We start from the raw sequence: 18,536 nt of genomic DNA, 5'->3' as shown, positions 1-18,536 counted from the left end.
ACAAATATGATTGCAACAATACAAGTTACAATAACTCACTTCTGGCGGAAGCTGAAGATGACGTCACTTCCGTAACGCTTTTCGCATGACGGTTTTTCGTTACAAATTTTTGAATAACGCCAGTAAAAACATTTTAATGTAAAAAAAAAAAAAAAGAAACCGCAGATCGGATATTTTTCTGATAAAATAATTTACTATTATTTATATATATATATGTGTGTATATAAAATAGTAAATTATTAAATAGTTTATGAAGCTGTAGTAGATACCTCTTTTATTATACTATTCCATGTAGTACAAACATAAATTAAGAAATATTTGTATAAAAACTTTTGTTGCCAGCTCTTCTCCTTTCCCTATGTCCGAGCGCATGTTCCTCTGTTCTCAGTCCCTTCCTCCCCCCTCAGATAGTCCGCTAAAAACCTGCACGCGCATCTCTTCGAAAACCAACATCCTATGACGTCAAACATTTTCTCCACTACGTCGTCATCCGGGTCGTAACTCAGCTGAGAGGCCGCCATTGTGCTACTCTCAACCACCTGATAATTCGGCCTTGGCAGTGAGCATACAGTTTACCATCCCAGAGTTTCAGAATTAGGCCTGACAGCACCCACCTCTCCCCCCTTTCGCGTTCTGTTTTACTCCGACATTCCGCAGGGTTTCGGTGCACGAGGCCTGGATTAATCAGGCTCCCTCGCTACCACAGTCGGAACATCGGCAGTGGCTTCGGCATGGAGTGAAGACGGAGAAGTCCCTGCGATTGAGAGAGCCATGTTTCCTTCCGTGTGGTTCGCCGTACTTGTGATATGCTGGTGCGGCGGTGGCGGCAGCGTTCGTGGAGAGGGCAATGTGGGTGAGTAGACGAAAAATGATGCGTTCTGCCGCTTTATTTTTTTAAGTATTAGCTTCCGAGTCGTAGGAGGTCAACCAGAACGCGGGGTTGTCTTCAGTAAACCGTCTTATCTTCATTTTAGAGCGATAGCCGGTGGTTTTAACGGCGGATGCGTGTTCACATGACAACATCTGTTTACTCTGACAACTGTAGCGACAAGGTGATTATGTCATGATGCCGCATGCTGCTCTGGTGCGTTATCACCATTCGCGTAATAGTCTTTATATAGCCCAACCACGCTCTGCAGCATGAAACGGGTGTGTGTGTTTGGCAGAGATGGTTTTCAATCACGTTATCTGTCTTCAGGTCATCCGATTTGGTCAGATGAACAGTCATGAAGGTGCTACGAACAGTAGGGCTAAGATAACCCCCACACAGTCCATTCGTGATGAATCTCGTTCCATAGAGCGTAAATACAATACCCACACTTAATTTGCATATAACAGCTTTTTATTTATAGCCTTTTACTTAAAACTATACTTTTTTTTCATATTCGCGGTGCAGAGAGACACTTAACATATGTTGGTATTCCTTTCAGTCACTTTTCTCACGTTTTCAATGAATTAATCTCAACCCAGGCGATCATTTTAAGGCAACTGTATGTTGTTGGATTATCCACCAACTTCCGGTTCCTGAAGAGCATTTGAATCAACTGTTTAAACCATTCTTCTAATATCGTTTTAATTAATTATTGCTTCTCTTGGTTACGTAAGTCTATAAACAGACATTTATATACACATCGGTTCACTTCTTACGTATATAATTAAAGCACCCTTCAAACATCTTAGATATATCGCTGTTTCAGAAACTACACTGGATGAAATGCTCTTCATTCATGCCTTGTATCGATTTAGAACAGCTATATGCGTATCCTGGTGTGCGCAATACAGCATTTATAATAAATAATCTATCTCGTAACGTTGGCACCGTAGGTGGGTTTCTAACATCGTATATATGTGATATAATTTTAAATAAATTATGATTTTAATTTAAATAAACATAGAGTTTAGATTTTTATTATATTTATTAAGAAGTGTTTGGCAGTTGGAAAACTCTTGGTGATTACTTCAGAAAGAGATGTCTAGGACAAAATGACCGTGTAGGTGTCGATTCCCCCCATCGATAAGGGCGTCTTGGGTGGAAATAACCTTTCTTAATGAAGTCGAGCAGGTCGAAACGGCGCGTGCAGTAGATGATGAGAGAATATTGAAGACGGATAAGGCAAAAAAAAGTAGTGAATAATAGCTGTCAGTTTGGTATAGAAATAGGGTGAAAAGGAATGCTAACGAGGAGAAAACTTTAAAACGATTCCAAAGAAAACAAGTTAAGAGGCGTAAAAATGGAAAGAATTGATGTTTTATGAATATCGGCAACATTAATTATTCATACGATATGGAAATGGATCGAACGTAATCAACATTCCTTTCGATGCTTATACGAGAAAATATTTTCAGACGTGGAAAAATACTCACGGTTTGGAGCATTTTACCAGAGCTATTGAAAATCGGACAGCGTGTTGATTGCGTTAGGACTTTAAAATTGGCATTTTAGCACCTATTGAAAAGGGCTTGAACAACCAAGTACCAAAAGCTGTCCATCTTCTTCTTCTTCTTCGTGAACACCAAAAAGAATCGTGAAATGAACCTTTCTGTTTATGCGCTGAAGAGGAAAATATTTGGTCATTGAGTCCCTCCTCAAAGAAATATTCATTGATGAAATCGCAGTTTTAAAATGCAGTTCATGCTCGAAGGATTCCTTCCAGATCCAGCAACATGTACTCGATTCGCTCGAAGATATATTTTCTGGTGGTATCTTGGCGCATTTCCAGGTAATTGCTCACCTGTTAGTTAGTTTTAAACTGACTACCTCCAGTACGTGTTTTAGGTAGGCGATTTTTTCTCCAAAAGGCGAAAGTCGACTTTTGATATAATTTAAAGCCTTGCCGTTTTCGTTTGCTACATTTATCATCAACGAAAATGACACCCCTGGCGGTAATTGAATAACAGACAGCTCGACATTCCAGTAAACAACTCGGGAATGATTCAAGTGCTCGTAATGGACAAAACTAATTAATTTATGATCGTGAGGTATCATAGGGTACTCGTAATGGTTATTTCTACACGAGAAAGAAATCCAGTATAAACATAGTTGAGTGTGGCGCCACCTACTTTGTGATCATCGAGTAAATCTTCTGTCTAAAAAATTTACGCAGGAATGCTATTTCTTTTTTATATTTTGTTTCCATAGCGATAGAGGCAACGGAAGCGTGCTCGTCAGTGTCCTATTTCAAAGGGGAAACGGGTGACATTTAAAAACAACCGCTAGTTTTGTCTACATAAGCAATGCTGTCATTTCCAGTAGCCATAAGAGACTGCGTTACAGTTGTCACGTGCCCTGTGTCATTCGGTACAGTCTGCGATCTGCGCACACTAAAGGACGTTTTCTGACCGCATTACCTAAATCCGAAATGGTTGTAACAAAGTATTCTGCTATTTGTCTCGGTGCCAGAATCGAAATTGGCAAGTTTTCTTGCGATTTCATAAGCAGAATAAATTTCTCTTTTTGTCCTTTCACGCACGTCGACTTGTTCATGTTCAGGGTTCGAATCCCTTCGAATAAAGAAACTTTTTATAAGATTTCAAGCACCGTTCAGTGGAAGTTGTAAGATTTTCCTCACCAAAAACCGGCGTTTAGAGCTTAGAACTCCCAGTGGTGATTTAAGTTGGTTTTATGTAAATCTGTAGAACTCAAAAGATGGTAGAATTTTATCATTGAACCCAAATCGTCGTGAGACTAGTTAAAAGGTCACTTTTTTTAACGGCTCTTTGACCTTTAACGTGCGGACGTAACAAACGCCGCAAGTTAAAGGTTAAGCAGTGTATCGGTGATAGAAATACGTGTATTGTAAGAGTTTGAGTACAGGAATGCAACCTGACAGCTGCTCCCAGTGCGGATCTCCTATTTAATCGTTAAACAAAGTGTGCTCCTAATATAATAATCGGTCGAACTGCTCTTGACAACCTCTAACCTCAAGGTAGTAAAATATACCACGTCTTACGTGAATGTTGAATATACAAACTGTAATTTTAATTATTAAATCCACCCTATTAATAATTACTGGAAATTCCTATCAGTTTTTGGTTCCGGTGCTCACGATGACAAAAAGGAATGATGTACCAGTAGCATGCGCATTACTATCATAACCTCAGCTAATGAAGATTGATCAGCTACCATTATTGCAGATAATGGTAGCTCTACAAGTGTCACCGATGGAAAAAACGAAGTTAAATTGAAAACGGAAGCGTAGGGAGAAAGTTGTATAATTGTTTCCTAGTTTAATGACGAAGTTCTACCATCTTTTGAGCTGTCTAGATTATTATTATTATTTCGATAAAATAGTAAAAGTTTAGAAATACAGTAGAATCATACTTATACGATATAACTGGGTATTTCGGATAGCAGATTTTTTCGGATAATCGATCCTAATTGAACTCTGACATGTAAAAGGGAAGCAGGGAAAAATTAATGAGAGAAAATTACATAATTTGCATTTGTCTATACGTGTACATGCTTATACAGCTATAACAGGGGTGGGCACGCATGAGGTCAATGAGAGCCGCATTCCGGTTTTTCATATATTATAAAGAGCCACACCATAGTTACATAGTATTAAATACACAAATTCAAATTTAATTTAATTTAATTAAATTAATATGATTACATATTCTACACAAGTCTTAAGTGCTATGTAAAGTATGCATATATAAGAAATTATAATTAAGAGAAAGAAAATACAAAATAATTATTTCAAAGATTTAATGAAGACCTCTGGTCTTCGTTAAATCTTTGAAATTTGGCATAAATTTTGTTAAAGCCGTTCGCAGCAATTCAGTGTGATGATGATTGGTCAACTGTGAACGATATTTCGACTTCATGAACTTCATTGTGGAGTACAAAGATTCACAGCAATATGTTGTACCAAAAATTGAAATTAGACGGCAAGCAGCTTTCTTTGAATGTGGATATTTTGATTCTGGCACGAGTTTCCAAAATTCAATTATAGAAGTAGATTTGTGCTGCATTTGCAATGCCTGATCCTCTTTCATCTCTAATAACTCCAATTCGCCAGCCGCTTTTTCAACAAATATTATTTCAGAAATTGGAAATCCATCTTCAATAATATCACAAATAAATGGGTTCACAAAATATGCAAATGTAGATTTCAAAACTTTTCAAACCTTGAAACCTATGTTTGAAATCTGCTTGCAATTCTTCCAATTTTTCTTTGTATTCGTCTAACTTTTCTTCTTTGATATTAATTATATTTGATTTTACTCGTGGAAAATGATTAAATATTTTGTTCTTAAGATCGTACACAAAATGCCGAAGTTTAGCTTCAAAACTAAATACAGTTTGTGACAAATCAATAATAATTTTTTTCTTTCCTTGTAAAGCCAAATTAAGTGTTTGCAAATGTTCTATAATGTCTGTAAGGAACGTTAAGTCAGAAAGCCAAGTTTCATTTTCTAATTCTGAGTATTTTTTTTCCTTTTTCTTTTGTAAATGTTATGATAGGATTTAGGAGTTCCACAAAACGGCTCAAAACATTGTAAGTTGACAGCCATCTTACAACACACCACAGGGATAAATCATTGGGCAATTCATCTGTTTCGACATTCATTCGCAACTCTTCTAAAAAGTTCTTAAATTGACGATGTGTTTTAGCATTTGTTCTAATTAAATTCACAATCTGCAAAACAATCTTCCACACATTTTCCTATTTGAAGTACTTCGCTATGAGATGCTCGCTATGAAGAGGTAAGAAAAGTGGAATTTTAGGATCGTTGTTTAAAAGACCAATGAGACCTTGGTTTTTCCCTATCATTGCAGGCCCTCCGTCACTCTCAACACTTACAAGTTTATCACGTGACAATTCAAACCTGTTCATTACTTCATCAAGCGCATTTCTAACATCGATACCGCGAGTTGTTTCGATAAGAGCTACTAGGTCTAACATTTCTTCCTTCACATTTACGTCTGCAGATACATAGCGGACAAAAACGGCCAATTGTGGAACATTCTGAATGTCTGTAGACTCGTCAAGAGGTAAACTAAATGCCGTACAATTTTTCAAATCACACATCAAACTATTTTCAACATTTTTACTAATTGCACCAATATGACGCTCAGTTGTACGGCGTGACATAGGAACCAGTGCGATCAATTTATGTAGTTTTGTATTATGGATCCAAAACTTTAACCACTTCTTCCAAGTTTATTTTAATAAATTCTCCTTCTCCATATGGACGTTTGGCACGAGCAATATTCCAAGCTATCAAAAAACTAGCTTCGTTTGCTCTGTCATCTTCGCGACTAAAAGAAGACAAGAGTCCTTGTTGCTTATGAAGACCAGATTGCAAGGACTTAAGTTTCTCTGTTCGCAATTTTGAATTGAGTGGATATTGAGTTGAAAAGTGGGGATGACTTACTTTGTAATGTCGACGTAAATTGCTTACTTTGTAGTTTGCAATTGTAACTTTACAAATAAGACACAACGACTTTCCATTATTGTCAATAAAAGCAAAATTTTCTACCCAATTCTTCTTGAAAGATTCTATTTTCTTGTTCGTATTTTCGTTTTTTGATATTTTCTGAGGTCATGTTATTAAAAAAAAATTAAAATAAATTTAATTCGCAAGTCTGGAATTGAAACTGTTATGGGAGGTTTGGTCACATAGTATTGCACAAGTCCGCTGATGGCGCCAGCAGTGTAAATGCGCGCGGATTTATTTATAATCAAAATAAAAAATAGCAAAATATCTAGACATAAAAAAAAAAATAAACACAACATAAAATCCGTATAACAAAATATTAATTACTTAGTTAATTTAACAAGATTCAGTGAAAAAAGTTCTGAAATAATAAAAAAAAAAGATTTAATGGGAGCCGCACTTAACTCAACGAAGAGCCGCATGCGGCTCTGAGAGCCGCATTTGCCCACCGTTGAGCTATAATATTAACTATGTACTCTTCATAGCGAAGGATAACATATTTATTAATGATTCACACTTGTTCAGCGTTGAAAGCAAAGTATTCTCCTGATGGCGCCTAATAAAATCCACCAAAACGTTGAGATTAAGCTGTTTGCGGTTTTTCCTCATTAAAGTTTATTTAAAAAATAATTTTCAACGCAGAGTAAGAGCGAATTATTGAAAAATACTAGATTGTATTTCCACTACACCCATGTCAGTCATTGACAGACATTTGCATAATCCTAGGTGGTTGCGTTGGCTCACATTGATGGACATGGACATCAGTTTGCCAAAGACTCAGTCAATATACGTGTATATTTTTAATATAGTAGCCTGTGGGAGGATGGTAATGAAATTTAATAATGTATGACCATTTAGCCTTGTGTCATGCGTGTCCACAAAACTTCTTTGCCAGATTAAAACTTTATTATGTGAATCCGGTACATGATATAAACCTGAAACTACTTTCAGATGATAAAGGATCTTTTCAAGTTTTTATTCGCCAACCGAAAAATGAGTGAGAATCAGTAGATCGCATGATGGAAGTTGGCTTTTTGCGCGATGAGTTGTCACAAAGTGTAGGGACCTTTCTTTGGAGCTATCATCACAATCATGTCCTAACTGCAGGATGACAGTGATAGAGACTTGATTTTGTAACAAACTGGAGCTCCACCACATTTACCACAAATTAAGTACGTGCGTATCTGAAGTGTTTCCTGGGGTGCGAATTGGAAGAAAAGGACAGATTTGTGGCCTCTATAATCCCCCTGATATGACTCCTTTAGATTTTATTCATGGAGATTCTTGAGGGATTAGGTGTATGTTGCACATGCGATGAACCATTATGAAACTTAATGCAGATTGAAGCAGTCGACCGCTTGGGATATGTTGTGACGAAATGGGAGGATTTGGATTTGAGGTGAGACATCTGCAGAGTAACTAAAGGTGTTCTCATCGAACGCCTCTAATTAAAACTTGAAAATACCCTCTGTCACCTGGATATAGCTCCAGATTTATGGCTTGTTCTCTATTCACGCAATAAGGTTTTAGTTTTGTAGAGGACGTTTGTGGACACCCTGTATATCTGTCGCTTTAAACACTTTACAGCTTATTCAAAGAGAAAGGTTAAAATAATGTACTCGTAGAAAACAATTTTAATTCAAATTAAATCAAAGTTTGACCGAGAAACCGGATTAATAAGGAAATTCTCCTTCCTTGCATCATTTAGACATTATAATTCTAATACAAAATTACAGTACATGTTGGGCTGGCCAATAGTCACGGTCGATTTGAGTCCACAATGAATAAAACTGATTGAATAGAAATGAATATGTCCAGCCATAATCATTAGTTGATTAGAAGAGGAATATTTATGGCCAAGATGACTGAGATAATTATTTATTAGCCTATTTTTCAAAAATTAAAAGTGGCATATAAAATCACCATGAATCCAAGGGTTTCTGACTAGGTTACTTGATGAGTCGTTTCTGTTTTGAATCAAACATGGTGGCCTCTTAAAGTATAAGCGCCAAGCAATTGGAATCGCTTTAAGCCACATACAAACAATCTACAGTATATGAAAGGAGATCAAAAGATATCCTGACGTTAATATTTTTATTTTGATCGGCCTGCGTTATTAACCATTTTGAAGTGGGGCAGTGGGTGCTGTTATCCTTCTGCTTGGGGCCAATAGCTTATTTTTTATTAAACCATCATTAGGAGGAGATAATCTCAGTAGTGGTAGCATTACCTAATAACATGTAAAAACTACCAACAGGATTACTGAAAATGAGCTAAAAAGTCATTTAAATTATTCCACCTTCAACGTAGCAGAAATATTAAAACAACCTGCTGATCTCTGCATCGAGTTGGGTTTTATTTGAATAACTAGCTTAACTTTGATTTTAACATAAGTTATAGTAGTGCTTGATTTGTTTTTATAATTCTTTGTTTTCAAAGAAAAACGCAGCAAAATTGGAATATCTTGATTCAGAGCTTTAATCAATGCAGAGTTTCTGATGAATCCTCATTAAATATGATGTCAATAACATCACATTTAATGGGCTATGCCTTTATAAAAATTCATTAGAAACTGAATAAACAATTCATTTTTAATAAAGAATAAAAAATTCATTTTTATTTTATTAAAACGCCGTTTCAGCCATTTTCTATTTCATTTGGATGTCCATTTTGAACTTCACTTGCGTTCTCTGTTTTAAACTGTTTTGAAATAGACTACAGCTTGGCCACCTGTTCTATCAATATTCTTTTTTAAATCTGTATTCGCAGTCATTCAGAGAATATAGTTAAACTTAAATTACAGTGTTTTGATTCGTTTCTTTTTGAGGCAATTTCGCATTTACAATGTTTTTGACTAACTCAAAACATCCTTTCTTCTTTCGAAATGTTCCTCGGAGCATTGATCAGTTTTCACTTGTTTAATAAAACGCGCTACTTATATCATTTTTTTAAAAAAGTAGACATTGATTCATGACAATTTGTGTACGTGTCATTATCGCCATATTACTGCAAACGCCAGAAGTGGTTTCCAGACGTTGGTGCATGAACAGAGTAAGTTGGCTCGCGGCCAACTTGCTGAGCATGTTTCCTACTGGAGGCATATATTCCTTGAAAGGTGCTAAAGTCAGTCCAAGAAGGAGTCGTGCTTCGATATTCCCTCCTTCCCTTAGGATCCCTGAGTTCCCCATAGGGGAAAGTCGCAGGGATGTGTGTTTCAATTGCCCTCGGCCTGTATGTGTAACTAGCACTGTGTTAAGTAATCAATAGTAGATTATTTAAATCTACCACGTGATATAGTGTAGTCTCAGTTAACTAATTATTTCACAATGGTCAACAATCACGTAGATGCCCTCTTCCAATTAATTTACTCGGAAGTTTGAAAAGTTGGAGTCAATTAGACAGATTATGTTGTGCGTTTAATGTTATATATTCCTGAATGGATATAAATCCAAAAGTCAGGAGGTCATAGTGAAACCACTGCTCCGGTTCGCATTTAACAACTTGAGTAATTCGATATTATGACCAATGATTACCACCCACTCTGGACTGAGTGTTTAGTGACAGTAGTATCATATAACCATCGGTTACACGCCCCATCCCACCACTTCTCAACTGTCATTGATTTCTGTACCTAAACAATAGACACCGAGCCGTGAATTAGATGAACAACGAAAAGAATTCGTTGACTTATGCGGGGGGTAACACTGAAACACGTAAGCCCTGAGATATGATCATATTTATCAAACTCCAGGGCACTGCTGTTTGCCCTTGATAACATAACAGGAGTGTAAATGAATATGTATCCGGGTAAGAAACAAAAATGAAATCCAAGCTTCTGTATTCATAGTTTCCCTTTATCATTTGAAAAATAGAGCCCTCGCTGCTCTTGTGCATAAATGAATGAAAATGAAATTATAAATGAATTGTACTATATATTGAATCTTTCGATACTCTAAGCCTTATCGGTATTGTTTGCGTTGTCCAAAAAAGAATCCTGTATGGCTGATTAATGATAAGTCCAAATATTGCTAGATACATTTCACTAACTGATGCTGTTAATCGGCAATGTCTTATAAGAGCATGAACTTACGTGGTTAAGTCTTCTTTCTCCAATTATTTCAACCTACGCCTTTTACCTCTTGTTTTGAATTGTTTGACCACCAATATATTGCGTACATATTTGTTCCTCTCCTCCTTGTGGAGGTGTTCGGTACTAAATGCCTGTACACTATGTCGGAATAAATATAGCTTATCATTAAAGCTTTCTTTAGCTTTCGCTGGTATTCATAATTAACTGTATTCAGCCTTCACTGAATATTCATCGTAGTTCGAGTTCAGAACAAGACTTCCAATCAAGACTGTTTATTTTGGGGTTATCTTCTGCAAACATTACACTGGTATGTATTTTTAGTGATTTCGTGAAGAGATATAGTTGGAGTAAGATTTTAGGAGCATCAGCGACGAAGGCTATATTGCTCCGTGTATACTGTCTACAAATTGCGTGTTTTGTGGGCAATTTTCTGTTTGCTGGATGAAAAACTCGAGTTTCAATGAGAAAAAACCGTACTACCTCGCACGAGGCCGACAAACTCAGCCACATTGTGAAAAAGGCCCATAAAAATTCCTCACGTCATCGACGGGAGGAGGTTTATAATATATTAATATATTATTTAAGATAAATATAAAGATAAATTAAATAATTTAGCGTATTGACACTGTCCAAAGAATACGCAACTTCTCATTAGAAAAACTTGTGTAGATCCGTGTATTTTTTTTAAATTTTTACGAAATGTAGTGCATTTTGTTCGAATATCACTATTTGCATATACATATAGCACTATAAACTTGTAAAGATGGAAAACACTCGGACAACCCTTCCCAGCTGGTATATGACATCCTCGTTTAAACATGAAGTTCAAAGTTTTGACAAATAATTCTTCAGGTATGAAGCATTAGCTTTGTCAACTGTGGTGAAACTTGTAACTTTACTCCCCCAATTATTATTATAGTATCCCTTAAGTTGTTAGGTCTAAATTGGTACTCTTAAAGTATTATTGATTACTATACTAGTCCCCAAAAGTTGGGGAAAAAAGACACAAAAAACGAATTATCTGAAAATATAATCCTCTTATTTCAAATATTTAACAAGAGAGATGTTATTTGATAATATGTGCATAAAAATATGCTTTTTATTGATTACTAAACATTAATGGAAACATAAAAAAGATGAATATTTTTAACTGTCTTTGGGCTATTGCCCATTCATGTGGAAACTTCACGCCCATCTAATCGTCTACACTTCGACAGCATGTTTCATTCAAATAAATCATACTTTTATTTTCCTTTAATGATATGGAATAAACTTCTACATTGTAAACCTTATTTTATTCTCTTGATCGTAATCAAGGGATATACAGAACAAGACTTCCAATCAAGCTCTGCTGGAACTCATAAGAACTTAACAGTTTTCTTCAAGTAACGGTCGATCCAAATTCCATTCCATGAAGGTCGAATCCTGACTGATATGTGAAGAGAGTGAATGTCATCTGTCGTTAGCTGTATGCAATCCTGTTGGCTGAGATTCAAGTTCCAGTTTAGACAACTCCTTTTCTGTGTTAAAGAGATGAAGAGATTGTGGGTTGCCTTCCATAAAGACCCCTTTCTTTGTTCCTCCTGTTAACAGTTTGCCTTGAAAATGTTGGCAGTAAGTTTCGGTTCATGTTATTTTGTGAACTGTGCCAACCGCAAGTTGTGTGGCTCAAAATGTTGTACAGTTGTGGAAATAGATCGGTAATCATGTGACGTAGCGATCCTAGGACCGTTCTAGGGAAGATTACAGAGCATGTCTCGCTTTCGTGACATGCCCTGTAATAACCCCCAGGATGGGCTAAATATTAGCCACACTAAAGGCAACATTTAGTTCGTCTTACCAACACTGCTTGGTTTGTTCTTCTTCACTTCAAGTTTGACTTGGAAAAAGAACGATTGAGCGAATGTGTCTGCTAATTCTTGCATAGTTATTTCAGTTGAAAATGATCTTAAATCATTATAAATAGTTATTCGTAATCACTATTAAAATTCGTGGGCAAAAAATAAATGAAATTCATTATAAATAGAATTCGCCGATTTTAAAGGACATCTTGATTTTACCTTAAAGAAGTTTGCACGAATATATAATTTCAGATTTGTTTAAAGTATGTTACTTTAAAATTAACAAATTTTCGTTCTGTACACACACATCTGTACATACTTTCAGTTAAGATGTTCCCCAAGTAACAACGGACTTGATATTTTATATAAAATATCCCACGTGAAGCGAGAGCAAAGCGTGTGTGATCTAATCAGTCATATTTCAGTTGTTGTCATTAACCATTTAGTGGCCATATCCAATGAAGGATTGTACGAGTATTTAATTTATTAGTTACAATGATTCTCCAGGTTTTTTTGCTTCTGCTTTTCCCCAAAACCTTGGGCTCGAGCAATTCATTTCAAATTCGTTTGTTAAGATTAAAATTATCGCTTGAGTTCGCAACCATCTTCTGTTGATATTTCGGTTATTATTTTGTTATACCAACCATGCGATGAAACATAATTAAGAAAGCTGCCGAAATGGTTCTCTTTCCAACTTTTAAAAACAATACGAATTACAAAATTGTAAAACTATAAATAAAATTAAGTTTGTTGAAGTTCATAAACAATTTCCGTTTAGCTTTTGAACTTCCAAAAATGTTGTAAGAAATACGACGCATTTTAAATCTGATTTTTCAATTTTCTTCGATGCACATTCTTATAACCTTTCAGTCTTATTACTGTCATGAATTAGAGGCTGTCCACCGAGCATGGTCGAGCATACCATGTTTTGTTAGTAATAAAAAACTGTTAATGATTATTCACCTTTCAGTTAGGAATTTTAACCGTATATTAGGTACCAGGCTCTCAGACTCTGCAGACAGCATTTAAAATATGGTCATAATATCTTTTGCTCTGACTGTTTTATTAATCTTTCCAAGTTTGCCTTTCATACCTGAATTTATTGACAAAAACAACTTGTTCTTTTAAATTATCTATGTCCTCACAAAAAGATAAAATACTTGGGATATATAACACTTATACGAAGCTTGATGAATGCAAGAGGCGATTCAAATAAAATGAATTTTTTTTGAAAACGTTGTAATGTTATAATTATAAGTTAAATTATTTTAACCTGCATAATTATCCTTATTAATAACTATTTCTCTTTTTTCATTTCTTGAGTTTACTCAAGATTCAGATTGGTACACTTGATATCGATGGTTCGATTGTTGATGATCCTGTTCAGATAGCTGATAACCTGAATTTGTCTACATTCACATATAAGGAGCTATTAAGGGAGGAAAATTCCAGAAGTTTATCAAACTGTAACAGGGTGGTTAATGATTTTGTAATAACTGAGAGCAAAGTGGAGGAGAAATTGTTGAAATTAAACATAAGAAAGGCACCTGGGGTGGATGGGATCTATCCAGTTATATTAAAGGAGGCAGCAAAGGAAGTAAGCAAACCCTTAGCCATAATTATAAGAGCATCCTTGGACTCAGGGGAGTTCCCCATGGACTGGTGGCGTGCAAATGTATCACAAATTCACAAAGGGGGTTCAAAAGGTGACAAGTAACTATAGACCAGTTAGTTTAACTTCTGTTCCGGGGAAAATAATGGAGCACTGGTTAAAGATGCATTGCAGGATCATCTAGACAAGACTGCAGTAATAATTCAGACACAGCATGGGTTTGTTAAGGGACAAATTTGATTGGATACTACGATGTGGTTACAAAGTAACTGGATGCAAAAAATGGTTTTTATATCATATACTTGGATTTCAGGAAAGCTTTTGATACTGTTGTGCATGGAAGATTACTGTACAAATTGGAGCAGTGTGTGGTAATAAGGGTAAGTTGCTACAATGAATAAAAGGGTGGTTGAGTGGGAGAAGACAGAGAGTGGTAATCAATGGATGCTGCTCTTCATGGACTAACGTTATTAGTGGAGTCCCCCAAGGTTCCGTGTTGGGCCCACTGTTGTTTTGTATATTTATCAATGATATTGATTAAGGTATATCAGGCTTAATGTTGAAGTTTTCAGAATACAAAGGTTGGCAGGGTTGTTAATGACAGTAATGGCAGTGTGCTACTGCAACAGGATCTAGAAAATTTGGGCAAATGGGCTGAGAAGTGGCAACTGAAGTTTAGAATTTACAAATGCAAAGTACTGCATATGGGTAGAAGTAATGCCAGAGAAACGTACCAACTGCGTGATACTACACTTATGGTGGTAGAAAATGAAAAAGATCTGGGAGTAATTGTGCAGTCAGATATGAAATTTTCTGAGCAATGCAGACAGACTGCCAGAGCAGGTCATGGAGTTTTGAACGATATACAGGAATTTTGCTAGTGGGGAAAAGGAGGTGATAATCTTTTTGTATAAGACAATGGTCAGGCTACACCTTTAGTACTGCGCACAGGTCTGGAGGCCTCATTTTAGGAAAGATGTAGAGTTGCTAGAGCGTGTACAAAGAGGGGCAACAAGATTGGTGAGGGGAACGAAGGGGTCTCTTACAAAGGAAGGCTTAAGTTCTGCAAATTGCAGCGGCTGGAGACAAGGCACCTGCGAGGTGATCTGATTGAGGTGTATAAGGCCTTGAATGGGTTGAGCAAGCTGAATTCTGATGGGATTCTTCCGCTTTCTCAGATTATGAACCTGAGGGGGCATAGATTCAAATTGAGGAAAGACAGTTGTTGTTTAATAGATGTGCGGAAATTTGCCTTTAGCCAGTGGATGGTTAATTGCTGGAACAAACTTCCATCTGTCATTGTGGAAGTTGATAGATAGCTTAAATAAATTCATGGAGGGACTGAACAAACTTTTAGAGAGAATGGATATATGAAATTTTTTTATTTGCTGTTGCTGCATAAGCTCATGCGCTTGCTTTCTTGCATCACATGCCTCCATTACTACTACTTTGATATCTTTACTCTAGAATATGAAAGCAGAATTTTTTTATAGAAATTTGGAATATTACAAAAAAATTAAGTTGTATATAAATTTCTAGAATATAAACAACACTTCGAATTTTCATCTAATTTTTATAAAAAGTCGAATAGAAACTTCTTAGAGTGAGGCTCTGCTCGGTCTTTTGTGTTCAACGGCAGTAATGGGGATTTTCTGAGACTCCGCGGGCCCTGTAAGGAAATGGTTGGTTTTACATCGTACTCTTGCTCCATAAGAAGTAATAAAGACGCATGGTGTCATCCTCGAAAAGTAACTTAACTAAACTGCAGGATTTACGCTTAATAAAAAAATACTTTTCTAAAATTTGAATTTAATTCTGAATATTCTTTAATGAAATAAGACCTTTTAATGTTTCTACTTGTAGAAATAGAAGGAGGAAATAGTTTATGAAAAATGAGATTTTCTTATTGAAATTTTTATTTGGAAATACTCGTAGAATAAACTTTTCTGAATATGAAATCGGTATTTACCAAAAACTCTTAATTATTCACAGAACGTCTTTTACGATTCTTATTCAACACCTTGTAAAGCTCTAATAAAAGTGGTTTTACACTTTTAAGTTCTTAAGAAAGAAAGCAAGAAAGGTAATTTTGCATCTGTTATTTTGGATAACTTGACTAAAATTAAATTGAATATTAAATTTATTCCAGAGAATGAGATCTTATATTTTTGTATCAAGTATCTCCTTTTTTTAACAGTGCTCCAGTTTTCCGTACACCCGAACCAGTCTTAAGATCTTACTAATAAGGTTATTTGCACAAATTAACTCAGAACTGCTGGCTCTAGTTCGTGGACTTCCAATTACAGAAAAGATTGTACTACGGATGGCATTATTGTGTTATGTTGTTTGCGAAAAGAACGTTCCATTCAAGGAAAAAAATCCAGATCGATCAACATGTGAAAAGAGCATCGCACGTTATGGCCAAGCAAAGGAAAGGCAAGGTAAAATTACCAGAGCAGTCACTTTTAACCAAAACATGTACTTCAAAAGAAGAGAAAAGCGAATTTTCAAAGGATTTTTCTCGCTCTGGTAAGTGGCAATATCCCTTGCAATAAGTTAAACAATCGAGTCTTCAAGCAATTTTTGAATAAAATATTGTATAAATCAAAATATTCCTGACGAATCTACTTGAGAAATATTACCTTAACGCTATTTTTGACGACATTATTCGTGAAATTTGAGAAGATATTAGAGAAAGCTACATTTAGATGTCCATCGGGAAACGACGGGCGTTTGTGGCCGCTATATTGCACATTTTTATATGTGGAAAATTGGATTCAGACCCATCGTGTACGTATTATTCTACCATAGCAAGATTTCGTAATGATTCATTGCAGTTATCATGGCCAGAATCGACTCATAGATGAAGAGTCTGCACTTTTGTTTGTGAGGCAGTTTCGTATATGGTAAAAGCCGCTTTACAAGTTTTCCAACCAAATCTGATCCTTGTTACTTGCTTAGTCCATGGCTTACATAGGTTGGCAGAGGCAATTCGGGATAATTTTGGTGAAATTAACAAACTTATTTCTAAAAATAAGTATACATTCCAGAATAGCAACTTACAGAAATTGCTAACCAACTCCTCTCCCACCTGATCCTGTTCTCACAAGATGGGAAACGTGGTTACAAGCGTCATCGTTTTATGCAAAAATTTAGCCTGTAAAAGAATTTGTCGATTCATTAGATAGTACGCATTCAGCGGCTATTGGTAGTGCTTTTTGATTCTTTGGCTAGAAAACATTAATTGTTCATCTAGACCTATTTCAGCTGGTTAACTAGTTGTAAAACCGAACTTGAAATGCAGGGACTTTCTTTGAGCAGCGCAATTGGAGAGATGGAAAAGGTTGAATTACAAATTTCAACCGTGCCTGGAGGAATGGGAGAAGAAAATGCAATATTTTTTTTAGAAGAGAACTCAGGATTTCACACTTTAAGGAAAATAGATAAATTCATAACTGGGAAAGGAAATGAACTTCCATTTCAAGTAGAGGCTTCAAAAGCTCACATTTTTAAGTACAGCCCATTCACTTCCGTAGAAGTAGAAAGGGCATTCTCTGTATATAAAATGATCTTGGACGATAAACGTCGACAATTTACAATGGACCACTTTGAGAAATATATTATTGTGTATTGTAACAAAAATTATTTCTGGTGTGAGTTTGAAAGGGAAAACTTTTAAACAAAGATGCTGAAGATTTTCATACTTCGATATGTTGAATACAAAGAAATTGTGGTTCAGTTTTTCACGACAGATTATTGGAACGTATAGTGCTTGGTAACTTCATGGGTTGAAGGTCGAGAAGATGAAAGAAGATACTTGTAGAAGATGTCTAGACTTCAATTTTTGTAGATTGTAATTTTCGTGAAATACGTATGAAGGGAGGTTGTTCCAGAAAACGGAAGCTGAAAGAATAAATGAGAAAAAGGAAAACTGAACAGTTAAAGGATGTAGATTGGTTTGGAAGAGAGAGAAGGATTTATAGAAATCAGTCCAGAAAAAGAAGAAAATGAAGTTATTAGCAGTAGTTATTAGAAGCCGCATTTCTCTCCTGGAGGGAAATACGGCTCTGAACGGTAGCCGCATTTCTCTCCAGGAGAGAAATGCAGCTACTGTTCGTCAAGTGCGTTGCATTAGTTAAAAAGTAAATTTTTGTAAACAGCAGCACATGACATCTTTTCTTCGACTATAAGTTACACTTAAGGATAACAGAAAATTTGGTTTTGATTTAGTTTCTTAAAATACGATAAATTCTAGGGCATCAGAAATAAAAACAAGGCACATTTAGTAAATCAGTAGAATTGAAGTAATGGCCACCAAAAGAAAAAGTTATACAGTTGAAGAAAAGTTAAAGATTATCGAAATAGATTGGCGAAACAAAATGCAGTATATGTCGTGATTGGGAAAATCCAGAAGGAATGATCCCCGGTTGGAAGAAAGAGGAAGGAAAATCGCATTCATTTGTAGACACTGTAGAGGAAGAAGTTTGGAGTTGGCCTCAAAAGAAAGGAAACTACGAAAACTCGTCGACTTTGTGAAAAACAGTGACGT

The 18,536-nt window shown here is 35.9% G+C and overlaps 1 protein-coding gene across 2 annotated transcripts in view; it reads left to right on the top strand.

The window, feature by feature from the left end:
* Positions 1 to 501: 501 nt before the first annotated feature.
* IA-2 (tyrosine phosphatase IA-2) overlaps positions 502 to 18,536 on the top strand; it is a 462,789-nt gene continuing 444,754 nt past the window's right edge. For both annotated transcript variants that reach the window (XM_090374031.1, XM_090374023.1), the window contains exon 1: positions 502 to 853. In XM_090374031.1, coding sequence (XP_090230157.1) covers positions 772 to 853 — 82 coding nt within the window. In that variant the 5' untranslated portion in view covers positions 502 to 771. The remainder of the gene's footprint in view (positions 854 to 18,536) is intronic.

The sequence above is a fragment of the Mastigoproctus giganteus genome, chromosome 1 (genome assembly GCF_048544385.1).
Source record: "Mastigoproctus giganteus isolate SK-2022 chromosome 1, ASM4854438v1, whole genome shotgun sequence".
In the NCBI taxonomy this organism is placed as follows: domain Eukaryota; kingdom Metazoa; phylum Arthropoda; class Arachnida; order Uropygi; family Thelyphonidae; genus Mastigoproctus; species Mastigoproctus giganteus.
Note: the sequence above shows the minus strand (reverse complement) of the source record. Positions and strands in the feature narration are given on the sequence as shown.